Source organism: Engystomops pustulosus, chromosome 5, assembly GCF_040894005.1.
Source record: "Engystomops pustulosus chromosome 5, aEngPut4.maternal, whole genome shotgun sequence".
NCBI classification, from domain to species: Eukaryota; Metazoa; Chordata; class Amphibia; order Anura; family Leptodactylidae; genus Engystomops; species Engystomops pustulosus.
The window spans coordinates 108,983,355-109,000,219 of NC_092415.1; the positions used below are offsets into that span (position 1 = coordinate 108,983,355).

The window sequence follows — 16,865 nt, forward strand, 5'->3', positions numbered from 1 at the left end:
AGTATTATAGTAGTTATATTCTTGTACATAGGGGGCAGTATTATTGTAGTTATATTCCTGTACATAGGGAGCAGTATTATAGTAGCTATATTCTTGTACATAGGGGGCAGTATTATAATAGTTATATTCTTGTACATAGGGGGCAGTATTATAGTAGTTATATTCTTGTACATAGGGGGCAGTATTATAGTAGTTATATTCTTGTACATAGGGGGCAGTATTATAGTAGTAATATTCCTGTACATAGGGGGCAGTATTATAGTAGTTATATTCTTGTACATAGGGGGCAGTATTATAGTAGTTATATTCCTGTACATAGGGGGCAGTATTATAGTAGTTATATTTCTGTACATAGGGAGCAGTATTATAGTAGTTATATTCCTGTACATAGGGGGCAGTATTATAGTAGTTATATTCTTGTACATAGGGGGCAGTATTATAGTAGTTATATTCCTGTACATAGGGAGCAGTATTATAGTAGTTATATTCTTGTACATAGGGGGCAGGATTATAATCGTTATAGTCTTGTACATGGTTTGTGGTCACCGCATCATAAGGAACTGTATTGTGGGGTGACAGAATTAGAAAGGTTGAGAACCACTGCCTTAAAGAGCAGTTTTAGATCAATAAATGGAAATTACATATTCACAATATATTCATTATAGATATAAGGACCTATATAAGCATTCATTTCAGGACCATCTAGTGAGGAGGCCTCCCACATCTACAGTTTTGGTGATTAAGTGCATTCATACAGGAACCCCTTTTAGGTCTTCTTACAATACAGACCAGCATATCAATAATATCCACAGATCCACAAAATTGCATCTGAGCAGCGGTGATGAACATCCACCTGTGTGTAAAATGAAGACAGCTCTAACATCTTAATTCTGGTGTTCTGCAAGTGAGTCCCAGAGGTCTGAGAAAAGCCTGTTACTCATTAACATTTGCATAACAGCATTAGCAACAAATTATGGGAAAAATAAAATATTACAAGGCTGCATTTAAAAGGACGAATTCCCGCACAGCCGGCCAGGCATATGTTCGGCACCATAGAGAGGGCAAGGGACGACCCCTCCCCTCTCCATAGCAACGCACTAGTCACGGCCATAACACGGGGAAAGTTAGGACATATCCTATCTTTTTTACCGTGTACAGAGTGGTACGGTGCCGCAAGTGTACAGCACCATATTGCTGCGTACTGCTATAGTCGTCTTTGGGGGACGTATGTACGGCTGCAAGTTTGAGGCCCCCATAGGTCCCCCATACGATCGTCTGAATGGAGCCTGAGACTTGAATAGCACGGTGACAGATTTGTGCTGCACGTTTCATTTTTGAACAGTTTCGAAAGTATACAAAGTAGATCCTGTGATTCCAGTATGAATAGAGCCTAGAAAAGATGCTGTTACTCAAGCTTTAATAAAAACAATGGTCTTGATAAATCAACACTCATGCAAGAGAAATATGGAAGAGTTTCCTAGAAATCGATTGCGGTTCATTACAAAGAGCTTCAGAAATTCTACTATGGGCATCTCTTCATTGTAACTCCATTTAAAAAAAAATCTCCTGTAAAGTTAGGCTAAACATAACTTAAACTACATAACTTAAATTTTTAAAAAAAAGAAAATTTTAAAGAACCATCAACAAAGAGCTTAGTAATGCAACATGTAGTTACTCACTTCTCCTGGGATTCTTCATTCACAGCCTTCCCAAAAACAGGATTCTCTGCGGCAAAAATATCTCCCTACAGCCCACCCGCAAACATTCTTCCAGTAAAAACATTGGGTCACCAGGGAGAAGATTCCATGCAACACTGCCAATAAGTCCTCTCTATGGTGATCCTCTGTTTCAGAACGATTCTGCGATTTCCAAGGTACAGGCACGGGGCTAGCTGCCCAGTGCATTGTAGCCATACTGTATTCATTAAAGTTTATGTATAGTTTGTAAATTTAAACTTCATAAAGTCTAGAACATAAATTAATTCTAAAGTACAATGGAAAAAACAATCAAAAGCATGATTTTTGAAACCAGTTAAATGCCACTGTACGGACCATTCTAGCAGCTGAGGGACACAAGGAGCCAGGCACACATGTACCCAAGAAAAGCCTTTAAGCACAATGGTTCTGTGTCTTGTAAACACCTTTATGACCACATGGCGTGTTTTATGGATCATACAAAAGAAAAATTAACACAGACTGAGATGAATGTTTAAATGCACATAGCCAGATCTAGTATATCCCTTATGGGCATGGTTGCAGGTTTGGCTGGGGTACAAAATTAACACCCCACAGTGGCACCATTTATAGGATTTCTCTAGTCTAGTAGTTAAAGAAGCAATGCTTTAGTAAGTGATGGCATTAAAGAGGGTGCAGTGCCAAGTGATCCACTGCGCCTTCTTTCAAGATTTCCCCTTCATGGCAAAGCCCCTGTAGGCAAGTATAACATAGGTCCATATCTAGACCTAAGTGTCAATATCCATGTGATTCAGCACAAAAGGCAGGGGCAGGTGCCATACTAGATGTGAAGTACAAAAGGCATCCCTTTCCATTTGCTTCTACAATGCCATCAGTGTCAGATGATCAAAATCATCAGAATGATAATTCAGATCAGATGATCAGAATGTCTGGCACATTTCAAGAAAAATGCACTGACATTTCAGAGATGATGATGTCACAAACCGATAGAATATCCAATTCTCCATTGTAGGCTCTTTTTTCCAGGTCTCCATTTGTGATCGCCATCACTTCATTTGAAAGGAAAGAAACACAAGACACTCCCTAGATTTCATCAGAAAACCCACAATCCCATTTTAGCGACATCATTGGAAAATGTACTGCTGCTGGATTCTCCAGATTATTGAAGATGTCTGCAGATCAGTAAAAGTTCCAGTGATCTGGACACCTTCGTTCCATTGTTCTGTTCCATTATTGGAGGAATACAATGAAAATAACCAATGTAAGGTAACAGATGTTGAAAATCAATGACACAAAATAGAGCCTCAAATAATCCCCTTCACCAAAATGGGGTTCCGTTCTCACGTCTCTTTAGCCAGGTGAAAAAGTTGCATGCATAACTTCTTTGTCTGTGAATTTTGACTTCATCTGTGAAAGAGGCTTTGTTGCATTGAACATTGCCTCTTATAAGAGATTTGTATCTGTAAGAAGTTTCCAATAAACATGATCCCCTTAAAAAGAAGAAGATACTCCAAATTGAGACTTTTTTTGCCCAGGTACACATCTTATTTTATCATAATTTCACTCATTATTGCAGTTATGTAAATTGCCTCACCTTGTGCAGGGAAACTTGCTTGTCCGCTAGTGCTTGATTGGTGAGGATATGACAGTTCAATCATGAGAATAGGAGTTGCGTTCTCACTAATAGATGGAGTGGCATGACGAACATACGCCCTGCTGCATCATCTAATGCTTTGGTAATGTTGGAAATTGACTAACAGAGCCATGTACTACGCTGACAGCACACAGGAGTGCCAGAGATAGCCAAGCCATATGCTCTGCAATTTCACCTTTGAATTCATGTAGAGCATCTGCAGCAATTCTTAAAGAGAACCCGTCATGCAAAATAACCCCCCTAAACTAAATATATTTTCATAAACTGCCATTAGAGAGCATTGCCTCTATCCCTTCATTGTCCCTCTACATGCCTGTAAACCTAAGCAATGAGGTCCTAAAGCTGTATGCAAATGACCTGTGAAATGTCCAATGAAGCATTAGCATATTCAAGCTGCCCACTCTATTCATGAGTGGGAGGCACAGCCACACCCCCAGTGCTTGACTGACAGCCTGTATAATGATGTGAGGCTGTATAATGATGTGCTTCCTGGTGCTGGTGGCCACACCCCCTGCAGCCTGTGTGTGCATGTGTGTGTGTTTAGGAGAGATACAGCAGCTCCAGGCAGCCATGTTACAGCAGAACATGTCAGATTCATGTGTAGCTGATGTCTGTGTCTCTCACCTGTATATTAGGAGGATGCAGCATGTCAGCAGATACAGCAGACACACTAGCCATGCTTTACTATACATTACACACAGACATGAGCAGGGGGAGGAGAGGGGAGGGGTAACAGTGGTGACATCACTGCCTCTGACCATGTGACCAGCCTCATTTACATGATAAAAAAATAGATGATTTTACAATGAATAATGTATGAAATAACTAGATAAAGGCTGGGATGGATCCTTGTGAGCTGCTCCAACAGGTAGTAGTGACAGGACAAGTGACACAGACCTGATGACAGGTGTCCTTTAAAGTGCTTATCCCATCTAGACCGTTTATGACATTCTGTGGATATGTAATAAATAGATGGAAGATGCACATCCTTTCTCTGTGACAACAACTATCCTGCTGTGCCATGTCCAGCAGCAGGGCTGAATTGAGACCTTGCAGCATGTGTTCTGCAATTCTACATTCAACTCTATGGGAACAGCAAGCATATATTCTGAATATAGAGGGGCTGCTAATGAACGGCACACTCTCCATTCAGCCAAGCAGACCTCCATTCCTGAGATAAGTGCAATCCCAGAGGTAGGATGCAAATATATCATTTATTTATGTCTCATGCACACAATTTTTTCTGCATCGTGTGGATGGGATAGGTGAGCTATAACTTTACATGTCTGCAGGTGAGACACCCTCTGATATCACTGTGGCAGACCTGCTGCAATAACATACATGCATTACCAGAGGTAACCCGGGTAACTCCTATGCCCTTGTGAGTTGCCCTCCAGCACCTTAATATACCGGACCTGCTAGCAGTTTAATGGTGAAAAATCAGGTGCAGCCCATTTAACAGAAATGTCTTGCCAATTACTTCGAACACAAGATAAAGGGGACAAATTGAGCAAGCCCTGGCACAGTGTCCCCCCCCCCCCCCCCCCCCCACACACACACACTTGCTGCGCCAGATTGAACAAAAGACTCTGGGACCTTTAGCGCATGCAGTACACACCCTGCAGCTAGATAATTCCACGTCTGGCCCTGTCCGGGGTAGAACAACACAATAACTTGCGCCAGATCCTGCCGCAGGCCACAGAAAATGTTTGGGCAACAATCTCATCACGCATGCATGTGGCACAGACATCCAAGCTCCATTAGCGGCTTTGCTGGGAGCATTTAATTTGTTAACTCCTGCGATCAGTTTGCTACAAAATGAGGCATGTGCCCCCTCCATACACCCATTGCTGCAGGAGACAGTAATAATACAACCACATCCAGTGATCACCCATAGAGAGTTCTTCGTCGGTCACTAAGGGTCTTAGGCTAGGCCAACTGTTTTCTACGTCGGTCTAAACCAAGTTCTACACGGGTGAAGAACAGTGACTACAGCCGGGCCCCAGCTTCAACAGTCCGAATCGGAATGACATCCAATCCGGCCTGTTTAACCCCTTAGATCCCATGGTCACAGCTATGTCTCTGCTAAGGGAGAGGGCTCACTTCCTTGTCCTCCTCGTACCCCACGATGAGATTGCAGGGTGCAGTCTTCCTTCCGGACAGCCGGGGACCTAATGAAGGTCCCGACTGTGAATACCAAATCCAACGTTCATTTTATTTGAAGTTCTGTAAAATACTTACAGGGCTAACAAGCTTCCTACTTGCCGTTTTAAATAGTATGAGGGGTGAAGTTAATAGAACGAAGTGAAATGTGGGGGGTTTCTAACCCCTATAGAAATGAAATGGTCCTTGATCATCAATGCACAAAGCAGCTTGGTCACTAAGGGGTTAAAAAGGAAACATACTATGGGAAGCAATCCAATAAAACAAATCTATGAAAGGAACTAAAGTTCCAAATTTATTGGAGTATACCCAGCAGACATATAGTGAGAATTTCTTCTCAGAACCCATGGGTCTAGTAGGTTGCAGTGGACGTCAGTTATTGCATCACAGAGAAATAAGAGTCTCTGCCAACCAAACAGCAGCAGACATCAATGTACTGCATTGTCCGTGGGATACGACAAGCACGCAAGTTGCTCCAGCCGCATGTGGCGAGTCCCAGGGAAGGGGGTTAGCTACAGCCTGTGTGTGCCTGTGTCTCTTCATTCTTCCCCTTCTCCACACCATTCCCCCTCCCCTGCCTGCTCAATGCACATGACAGGAGGGAGTTGAGCTAGTATGGAGGAGAGAAGATTGCCACAGGCACACATAGGCTGCAGCTGCAACCTACCCAGGGACTTGCCACATGTTTCCCTGGACCAAGCATTTTTTGTGCAGCCAGTCTTAAATCAATTCTAATTTCACCCAAAGTGAATTGTAAGGGTAGGTATGTCCTTTATTTTTTTTTACTGTTATTAATTTCTATGAAAAGCAACATGTCGCTTAGTATAACTACTGGTAGTAGGTTCACCAATCATATCATTCAGTATGCCGTTGATGCCATCGTCAGCTTCTTCCATCACCTGGATAAGGATGCCTCTTACTCTGATGCTAAATCTAGCATGAAGTAAGGAAGAAGCAAGCTGCAGACCAAGTCTCCCCTTGTACAATGGACTCTCCCAGCTAACACACTGATGACACCTGGACCACAAAATACTGACCTTGGATCCTGTATTTGTGGCCTAAAAAAAGCAAATGATTTTTTTCCTGACCATTTTTAGCTGGTGATCGGTTCCAATAGCCTATGTTATGGCCGTTTAAAACATGCCTATGTCAGAATTCTTAATACTTTTAGTGATTTATAATAGTCTGATTCAAATTACCTGGCTCCCTGCTAGCCACATGTAGCGAGTCCCAGGGAAGGGGTGAAGCCTCGCACCAAAAAGGTCAGTGCACCAGAAATACTGCAAGCCCAACAGAATTGTGTCCTAACTTTCTGGCGTAAAGTAAGCCAACTAATAGGGGGTACAGAGTACGACTAAATAGTCTTGTAATAGGACAGATTTATCATCCAGCACCAGACACTTTTATAAATCTGGTGCAGAATAAACTGTCTAATCTAAATCTGCACTCTCTAAACTTAGGACACTTTTTAAAAATCTGCCACAATATTTTCTTCTTGATCAGAGGCCACAGCCTTCATTTTTAAGGACTGTGCGATTAGTCCATTAAGTACTGCATGCCTTAGTCAGAAATGCTTTTTTTCAGATAAATCATAGTTTGAGGTACCATGAAAAATGGATTCCAGACTGAGGCACAACAAAAGTGAAGAAGCGTGCACACATTTAATTTACATCACAAAAACATTGCATTTAAGTAAATGCAAAGTAAGCGTGATATAAATCCACTGTAAACCAGCCTATGAAAGGAAACCACAGCATTTACTTAATGCCCATTTAAATTTATGTTAAGTGAAAATAAAATTTAATGCCATTAATATTGGCTAAAATAAAGAAAAGTAGACAACTGCATTGCACAGAAGCTCTCAGTCTCCCTGGCAAATGCATAGATTAAAGGACCTATGTAAAAGTATTAAATACACTTACCTTCTTGATTTAATGCGCTCATTTTCTTTAAAGTGAAGAAGCAAATCAGTCCCAAAATAAAAGAAAAAACAGTTAACCTTATGAAAAAACAATTTCACAATTACTTGGCCAATTGACAAAGAATCCTGTTATCTGTGGATAAGTGAAAGAAGAGGAAAACCCAAAAGACATTGTACCGGTTGTACCAAAACCCAAACAGCTGCAGTCAATGCTTTAGAAAGAGGAAATCCTGAAATGGTTAATAGTTACTGTGCATTTAAAAACATTTTTGTTCAGCCTTTGGGGGGAAGCATCAATCACAAACATTCTACTTCAGTCACCCCCCCCCCTTTTTTTTTTAAACCGAGGACTAATTAAATGAAATTCTAGTGAGTAGTGCTGTACATTTCTTGTTCATGGGCCTATCCTTGCCTTGTACTTATCCCCACCCTCTCCCTACCGCGGTCCTGCCGTCCCCTCCCGACGGCGGGCCCCCCTCTCCTGCCATCCCCTCCCGACGGCGGGCACCCCTCTCCTGCCATCCCCTCCCGACGCTGCCGCCCACTCTGCTCAACTCCCATCCCCTTCCGACACGCCCCCCTCTCCTCCCCTCGCTCTCCTTCCCTCCCGACAGTGCCCCCCCTCGCTCTCCTCCCCTCCCGACAGTGCCCCCCCTCGCTCTCCTCCCCTCCCGACAGTGCCCCCCCTCGCTCTCCTCCCCTCCCGACAGTGCCCCCCCTCTCCTCCCCTCCCGATGTTTAAATAAATTGTAACTACGAAATATGAAAGAGGGTTCCCAGATGAAGATTGTCAAAAAATTTTAAATCACCAATTAATACATTTTACTGAGACTTCACAATTTATAGGTAGGCAGCTAATTCTCTGCACATCTTCTGATCAGATCTCCTTTCTTTACCAATCACAGCATTTAGTTTAGCTGTGGTGCTGAAGCATAGTCTCGTTCAAGTGAATAGGACCCATTTACGATTATTATACAAAATAACACAATATGCACCTCTGTCCCCTCGGCTCCTGCCAAAGTGGAATTAACCTTTAACCAGTTGATGGTAGAAATTGCAAGAAATTTTCTGTATAACTGTTTGATTGATGCAGATGCAGTGTGATAGATGTCGTAGTTTACACAAAAAATGTGCTTCAAATAGAATCCCTTATTTTGGTACTATCAGATTGTCCTTTTTGCAGCTTGGGTTAGGCATTTTAAACTTATCCAGATGCAAAGTAGTTTTGGCATGTGTGGCAAGAAAAAAAATCCAAACAAGTTGTTAACTGTCTTTTAATCTCACACAAGGTGCATGGGCCTTTATCAACTTGATCCTTAGGAGTTGCATGTATAGGAGGCCGGTAATAGGGAGCTTATAAGTTTTTTGTTAATCAATCATGAAGTTCTTTTACAGGGCTGCAAGTCTACGTAGGACTTTTTAGTATTCCAACGAACAATATAATTCGGTTTTATTTGCCTGTCCAAATGGATTTCATTACTTCATGGTATATCATCAGAAGGTAATCTACAGACATCTGCACTTTATCCATAAAAGACCAAACTTCACCATGAGTGGATGCGTTTTCGGTTTCCAGAATATTTCACTTCTCAGAACTATAAAGTTGAGGAAAAATCCTTAAATCCTTTTTTTCTTCCCAAAACTGATGGTATTTTATCCGACACCACAATATTTCCAGTCATATCAAATGTCATAAAATAAAGGTGACACCTTGTTTATATTTAGCAATATTTTACATAGAAGTCAAGGAAGAAAACAAGATCTTGTACAAAGGCACACCAAAGGGTTGGGTAGACCACAACAGTACCCTTTTACCCAGCACACGTTAGCAGAATGGCTATCCGGAGTTCAACCTTTTCATTGCAAAGGATGATTTCTGCACCATGATCTGTCGCAATTAGAGGCAAGGCACTTTTTAGCCGCAGGCGAAAATTCTGCAGCGGAAAGGCTTTTCCGCAGCACATTTTTCTCTGCAATGTGTGTATGGGGTTGTCATCAATGCTGCTGCATAATTCTCTGGAAATCTGCAAGTAATACATACCATCTGCGGGTATCCTTCGGTTACATTGACACAATGTATCGCATAAAGGCTGATCCCATGGCAATAGGTCACTTCACTTATATCCAGGAAATATCCTTTTTTTATTAGCTAAACTTAGCAAAGCACAGACTTTGAATTCCACAAGTCACAGATCCTATAACCTTTTTAAAAGAAGTTGCTTCCAAGATAAAAGGCTTTTCTTTTTTTCTGTAAACAAGACTTGCTAAGGGATTCTCCAGTACTCTCTCCAAAAACCTCAAGTGCCCACAGTGATGTAATCAATTAACGTGTCCTTGAAAAACATGGTTGGTCAAACAGGAGCCATATTATACTTTATTGCCATTGTACCATAAACCAAGAGTTTTGTGTCCAGCATCCTTGGGAACAGCTCTTGGGACATGCTGTGTTCAACAGATCTTGTAGGCACAAAATGGTCAGCAAAAAAGGTTGTACAAAAACAAATCTTGCAATGTAAACAAGTTAGATGTTAACCCCAGGATATTTGGCCAACTAGAGCTAAAAAAGAAGTTCTGGCCAGACGGCATTGAGATTGCAAATGCCAGTTTCAACCAATGATATGGCTTTCTGCTATTTGGAGTCCAGCCACATATGTCCATTCACCTAATGATGATACATGTGGTCACATATTCGGTCTATTATGGAAGTATATGTATATGTCTTCATTCAAAGAAGTAAAAAATGTTTTTAATGTTGAGATCCTGGCCATACGATCGCAGTCGCAGGGTGTGCAACTGCATCTCTTTAACTGACACTGAAAATCAAAAGTGTGTGCATCTAAGATGCACATACAAATGATTATGAGAGAGGCTTAGACAGAGATATCTCTGCCTGCGCCATCTCTATGTGATGGAGGCGTCTTGATGATGCCATCATGCTGCCTGTGTCTTTCAGTAGCAGCCAAAGGGGAAGAGGAAGCCACCAAATAACCATCTCCAGTTAAGCAATTTTTAATTTATTTACTGGCCAGATAAAGAAACGAGGGGTGTTGCGGTGTTAAGGTGTTAATAATGACGGGGTGCTGTGATATTCTTCTGGTTTGCTACACGTGTGGTATTTTCATTGCTAGAATATCTGTGTTGTAGCATATGTGTGTATATGTATATTTTATGCATAAATAGCGTAAATGATGTGTCTGTGTAGAGTATACAGGCAGTCCCTGGGTTACGTACAAGATAGGTTCAGTAGGTTTGTGCTTAAGCTGAATTTTTATGCAAGCTGGCACTGTATATTTTATGGTTATATTTGTGGTCTCTGTGACGATTGGATTTTTAAAATATTGGGCTGTCATAAGAACCAGGATTAACAATAAAGCTTTATTGCAGATACCTTTCATTACCGTTACAGCTGTTTATTGTAGCTGGAGGCTAAAATAGAGTAACACCCAGAGGTCTGTTTGTAACCAAGGGTCGTCTGTAAGTAGGGGACCGCCTTTATATGGTATTTGTGCATACTTCCGTTTAATCGGCAGGATATGTGCAGCAGTGAGGATTTAGATATATGCGGCCTTGATCCAAAGCTTGGAAAGGGGTTCATTAGAGTTTTGTTACACCACAGGTTGCGATAAACACTAAATATTATACAGAACCTTTAATAGAAATATTCTGAGAAGAGCTTTTCCCATTGACCCTGCTGCTCCCCACCTCCTCCTTTTTATAGACATTCATATTCAATATGCATTTCTTCCCCCTATATTTTTTGCTGTATAGGGGGGAGGTATGATCGGTTAACAATAAAAAAAAAACACAAATTTTAGAGAATTTAAATATGCCTCTGGTACCTGAGCTTCTTCATTTGTCTTGTGATGTATATTTTGTAAGTGTATTCTATAATTTAGTGAGGAATTACAGGTGAAGGTGCAGTCCTACAGAACAAAAAAAAAAAATAGATAAAATGTAAATGACGATGAGTGATATCAGAGTTGTAGTGAATATACTGCAGCATTGAGATAAACACATTATTGTTACTATGTACGACATATATGCAAAATACAGCAATTATAAGTAGCATCTATACATGACTTGTCAGAACAGGCATTTGACAATGCAGACAGGAGAGGAATCTCCCAGATTAACATCTGCACTTATCACAGTTTACAAGGAACTGCATAGGTAAACTATCTGTCCATTAACCTTAAAAGACAGTTTAATATTTGCTGTATTGCAATAGCGCAGCCATGTTCCATAGTTTTATAAAAACGTATCTGTTTGTAGATGCAGAAATCCAGGTAATAAACTGTTCACTTAGTGTATCTACACATAATATTACAAGAACATAAACATAAAACTACACCATAGAACTTACACTGCATGAAAATTTGGGTTTGCTATTCTGGTTTTGGTTGCCTTGAACATTGCCCTGGAAAATATAAATAAAATAATTAGCATTTCGATATAAACAAATAAAACATTATAGTATATTGCAGGTTAAAAAGGACCTGTCACCAGATTTTGACCACCCTGATTAACAATGCCTGCTGATAAAAGTCCTCCCCACATCACCTAAAAGCTGCCAGTGGCACTCTGTACGTTAATGTCTGACTGACAGCTCTGTGTCTCTTCAAACCCCTGCTCTGTCTCCTTGTACTTAGGGACTGTCTGCTAATATTCATCTACAGACATATAAAGCTCTATGTACAGATGGGAAATATTTTTTTAAACTGTGCCTTGTGTTAAATTCTTGACATGTGACCAGTGACAACATCGCAGGTCCTTTAGCCTACTAAGAATTGCAAACTGTACACCATGTATGTAATTACATGACATCACAGCAGCCTTCATGGAGGATGGAAAGGAGTAGAAGTCTATGGAGGCTGCTGTGACTTCATGTGGTCAGATACATACATGGTTTACAGTTTGCTATTATTAAGAGGTTAAGGGACCTGAGATGATGTCACTCTGGTCACATCGCATGAACTGTGACCAGTCAGGAGGCATAAGGCATGGGGAAAGAGTAGAGGGGCTGGCTGAGCAGGACACACACCCCTCTGATGCCAGGTAATATAAGATAAAAGGTGATTTATGTGGATTTAAGTGAAACAATTTTTAGCTAAAAGAAAAGTGTCAGTCAGTTAATAGGGCTCTATAGGAATCTGTCACTGGCGGTATGTGCAAATGTGGTGACAGGTTCCCTTTAAAAAGACCACAGACCGATGCATCACTTATGTACTCCCTGCAAATTAAATCCAACCCTGTTTACCTAAAACAAAACAAAAAACTCCAGTTTGGCAAGTCTGACTCTTATTGACTTATTTCACATGAGAGGATTCAAGTTTAGTGGTTACAGGGCTAGTGTCCCTTCAGAATCCCATATCTTCTGTTATATAGTACTATATGGCATACTACAGATTAGGGTTGCACGATGCAACCGTTCAATAGAGTTGCTGTTACTTGCGGTACTGAATGACTCCAACTGTTCTATAGACTCCTTGTATCTGTCTGCATGGGATTCCCATAGAGAACACATCGAGCAGGGAGCCCTTTGTATAAAATTGTGGGGTTAGCGACAGAGCATATACTACAGTTAAATGAAATTAACAATAGACAAAATTAGGGCTCATTCAGACGGGCCTGTCTGCTGCGCATCTGCAAAAAATGTGAAGGTGATGTGGGTGTTCAGTCTATACGGTAACAGTTTTTTTTCACATCCGTTTTTTTTTTTTCACAAAATAAAAAAAAAAAATGATGGGTTTCTAATCTACTTCTTGCCCTGCCTAGTTGGTTGCCTAGCAACATTTGAGAAAAAAATACTTTGCATATGGATGTTATGCATGTGCCGTCCATTTTTTGCGGATCCGTTGACTTCTATGTATGTATGTGATCCACATGCGAGACAAAATAACGCATGCTCCAACTTTTTTTGTCTGCACATCTGTGAAAAAAATGGACATGTGAAAAGCCCCATAGGAACCCGGAAAAAAAAAGGATTGCATACGATCAAAAGTGACCTGAATGAGCCCTAAATTATACTATTCAGTATACTATTTTATATTAACATTGCCAGGATAACCTTAAAGGAAACCTACCACGTGAAATAGTAGGTGTATGCTGCAAATACTGAGCACCAGCTCAGGGTGAGCTGGTGCCGGAGCTCATTTTTGTCATTATCATAAACCGCTGTAAAGGCAGTCCCCGGGTTACATACAAGATAGGTTCTATAGGTTTGTTCTTACCTTGAATTTGTATGTAAGTCGGAACTGTATATTTTATAATTGTAGCTCCAGACAACTATTTTTTTTGTCTCTTTTTTTGGATTTTAAAAATGTTGTGTTGTCATAAGAACCAGGATTTTCAATAAATTTTCATTACATACAGCCGATAACTGTTATAGCTGTTTATTGTAGCCTAGGCCTAAAGTACAGTAAATTACCAACATCCAGAGGTCCGTTTGTAACTAGGGGTCTGTAAGTCGAGTGTTCTTAAGTAGGGGACCGCCTGTATTGCGGTTTAAACACTTTTTAATGTTTATATGTGAAGCACGTGCGATTAGTGCGTCGTGCGCTTGGTGAGCTGAAGCTGCTTCACATATACTGTTAGGTTGTTTAGATTGTGAGCCCCATGGGGACAGGGACCAATTTGTCATGCTTGTGCAGCGCTGCGTAATCTGTGTGCACTATATAAATAAAGAATTAATATATAAAGATTTAAAAGTGTTTAAACAGCAATACAGGGGTTTATGACAATAATGAAAATAAGCTCCTGAGCTGGTGCTCGGTATTTGCTGCTTACACCTACTATTTCACGTGGTAGGTTTCCTTTAACACCACATATACTAAACTGTCATAAAGCACTAAAGCTTATCCGTGCAAATCACTGGTCGACCATTACTTATTGCATGCGTTTCAATGGAAAAGCAAATGCAATTGGGCTGCTCCCCACCCACGGGCATTTGTATTGCATTTCTAAACGCAATGTAAATGCCCCATGTGACCGCACACTGTTCTTGAAAATATTGCATCAGTATTGAGTGTATGATACTCATGATACTTTTCTGGGTATCCCACTCAAAATTCTGGTATTGGTGCAACCCTACTAAAGATAATCTTGCATTTCATATCAGACTTCAGGTTTATGGCTTTGTTGGCTAAGAACCAGTGATAATGGCAGCTTCAATGCAAGTGCTGGAAATGCAAGCTGCAGTTCTGTTGCTAACTAAGTTTGGATTCTGTTTAACCCCTTAAGGACGCAGCCTGTTTGTACGTTAAGACTCGGTCCTTTTTTTAAAAAATTTGAACAGTGTTTCTTCCTGTGGTAACTTTTCAACGCTTTAAGATATCTCTGATTTTGAGATTTTCTCATGAAACATTGTAGTTTATGTTAGTGGTGTTATTTCGGTGAACCGTTCCTTTTTTTGGGGTGTAAACATTCACAAATTTAGGAAAAATTCAGTTTCAAGTTTCAAATGTTATACTTTTTAGACAAAGAGTCACACCATAAATTTTTTTTGGTAGAAACCTTTTGCCATTGGTCTTTTTATTTCCATTATTTGTTTTACATTTACGTTGTTGAAGTTTTAGTAGCAACTTCTTAGATTTTCTTGAAATTTGAAAAATGCGAAATTTTTGGTGATCAATTCAGCTTGGAAGTGCCCTATAAAGGCTTATGCGCTATATACCCCCACAAGTAAACACATTTTATGAACCTTACATCTCAAACTATTAAAATCAGCATTTGAGAAGTCTGTTAACCCTTTTATTATTTTTCCGGAAGCAGACAAAAATGGATTTGAAATTCTGAAATTTCAATTTTTGATTACAATTTTTCTCATTTATCCCTAAAATGGACACAAAATTTTTGCCCTGCTTCTTCCCAGTACGGCAATACCAGACATGTGGATGTCAACTGCTGCTTTGTCGCACAGCGGTGTCCAGAACAGAGTTTGTACTATTGCGTTTTTGGAAGGCCAATTTAGCTGCAAATGTTTTATGGTGCCACAGTGTAATTGAAGAGACCCTGAAGTAACAGTACAATAGAAAACCCCCAAAGATGTCACCATTTTGGAAACTAGACCCCTCAAAGAATTTATCTGGCTGCGGTGAGCCTTTTAACCCCCAATATGCTGGCCAAAATCTAATGTAAAGCAAATGGTGCAGAGTAAAAAATGCGTTTTTATCTGAAAAATTTCATTTTAGTGCCTAATATATTGTGCCCAACCCCATGCCACTTTAGACAAACACCCCAAGAATCATTCTGCGGGTTGTCCCGAGTATGGCAATACCAAACGTGCCAATAATTGTCATTCTGGGCACACAGCAGGGCTGAGAAGGGATGGCGTAAAATTTTGCTTTTGGAGCACCCTTTTCAATAGACTGATGTTGTGGTTCCTCTGAGGATTGATATAGGGTTGTATGAGCATTTCAACCCCTGAGATGCTGGCCCAAATGTGATACAAAGTGAATGGGTCAGTGTAAAAATTGCATTGTTTTCTCAAATGTGTCATTGTAGTGACAAATGAAATCAGCCCAACTCATGCCACAGTGGACAAACACCCAAAAATCATTCTGCGGGTTGTTACGGGTATGATAATACCCCATGTGTGGCAATAGGTTACAAGATGGAGACACGGCAGTGCTCGGAAGAGAATGGTATTTGGAGCACAGGCATTTATATTTTTTTTGGCACCATAAAACATTCGTAGATGCCCTTAGGGATCAGTACAGTAGAAAACCCTGAGAACTGACACTATTTGAAAACCACACCCCTCTATAATAAATCTAGGGGTGTAATGAGCATTTTACGCCCACAAGGGCACCCCTAGGATGATGCATAATGGATAGTGCATAGTACAAATTATCCATTATGTCATCTTGTGTCCAGCTCCTGCCATGGGAGATAAACATCCCAAAAATCATGATGCGGGTTCTCCTGGGTACAGCAATACCCCATATGTGCCAATAATCTGCAGGCTGGGCACATGGCAGAGCTCAGCAGGGAAGGTGCGGCATGGTGTATAAGCTGTGTGAGCTGTGTGCCCCTCTGGCCGGCACATCGATGTAGCACGTAAGCATTATACAAAGCCATCTGCATGATGTGCACGGCCAGCTTCTTGTACCACACCCTCGATTTCCGCATGGCATTATATACCTGAAGTACCTGGTCCGACAAATCCACCCCTCCCATGTACCTATTATAATCCAAAATACAGTCCAGCTTGGGGGCTTCTGCACTGGTACCTCGTACAGGGGGAGGGGTGGTGGTGTGCCTATGTATTGTTGTAAGTACAAGGACGTCCCTCTTGTCCTTGTACATAACACACAATATTGAGTCGCTGCTTAGTGCTCGGCTCTTGTGCCTTCTGAACTTTTCCCCTAGCAGCGACTTCGGGAGACCTCTCTGATTTTTCCTAACAGTGCCGCATGCCGCAGTTTGTCTGGAA

At 40.9% G+C, this 16,865-nt stretch overlaps 1 protein-coding gene across 3 annotated transcripts in view; it reads right to left on the bottom strand.

The window, feature by feature from the left end:
- LOC140133141 (uncharacterized) overlaps positions 1 to 16,865 on the bottom strand; it is a 103,587-nt gene that overhangs the window by 73,494 nt on the left and 13,228 nt on the right. For all 3 annotated transcript variants that reach the window (XM_072152896.1, XM_072152895.1, XM_072152897.1), the window contains exons 4-6: positions 11,796 to 11,849; positions 11,272 to 11,355; positions 7,434 to 7,458 (exon numbers count right to left, since the gene is read on the bottom strand). In XM_072152896.1, the coding sequence (XP_072008997.1) occupies positions 7,434 to 7,458; positions 11,272 to 11,355; positions 11,796 to 11,849 (163 nt within the window). The remainder of the gene's footprint in view (positions 1 to 7,433; positions 7,459 to 11,271; positions 11,356 to 11,795; positions 11,850 to 16,865) is intronic.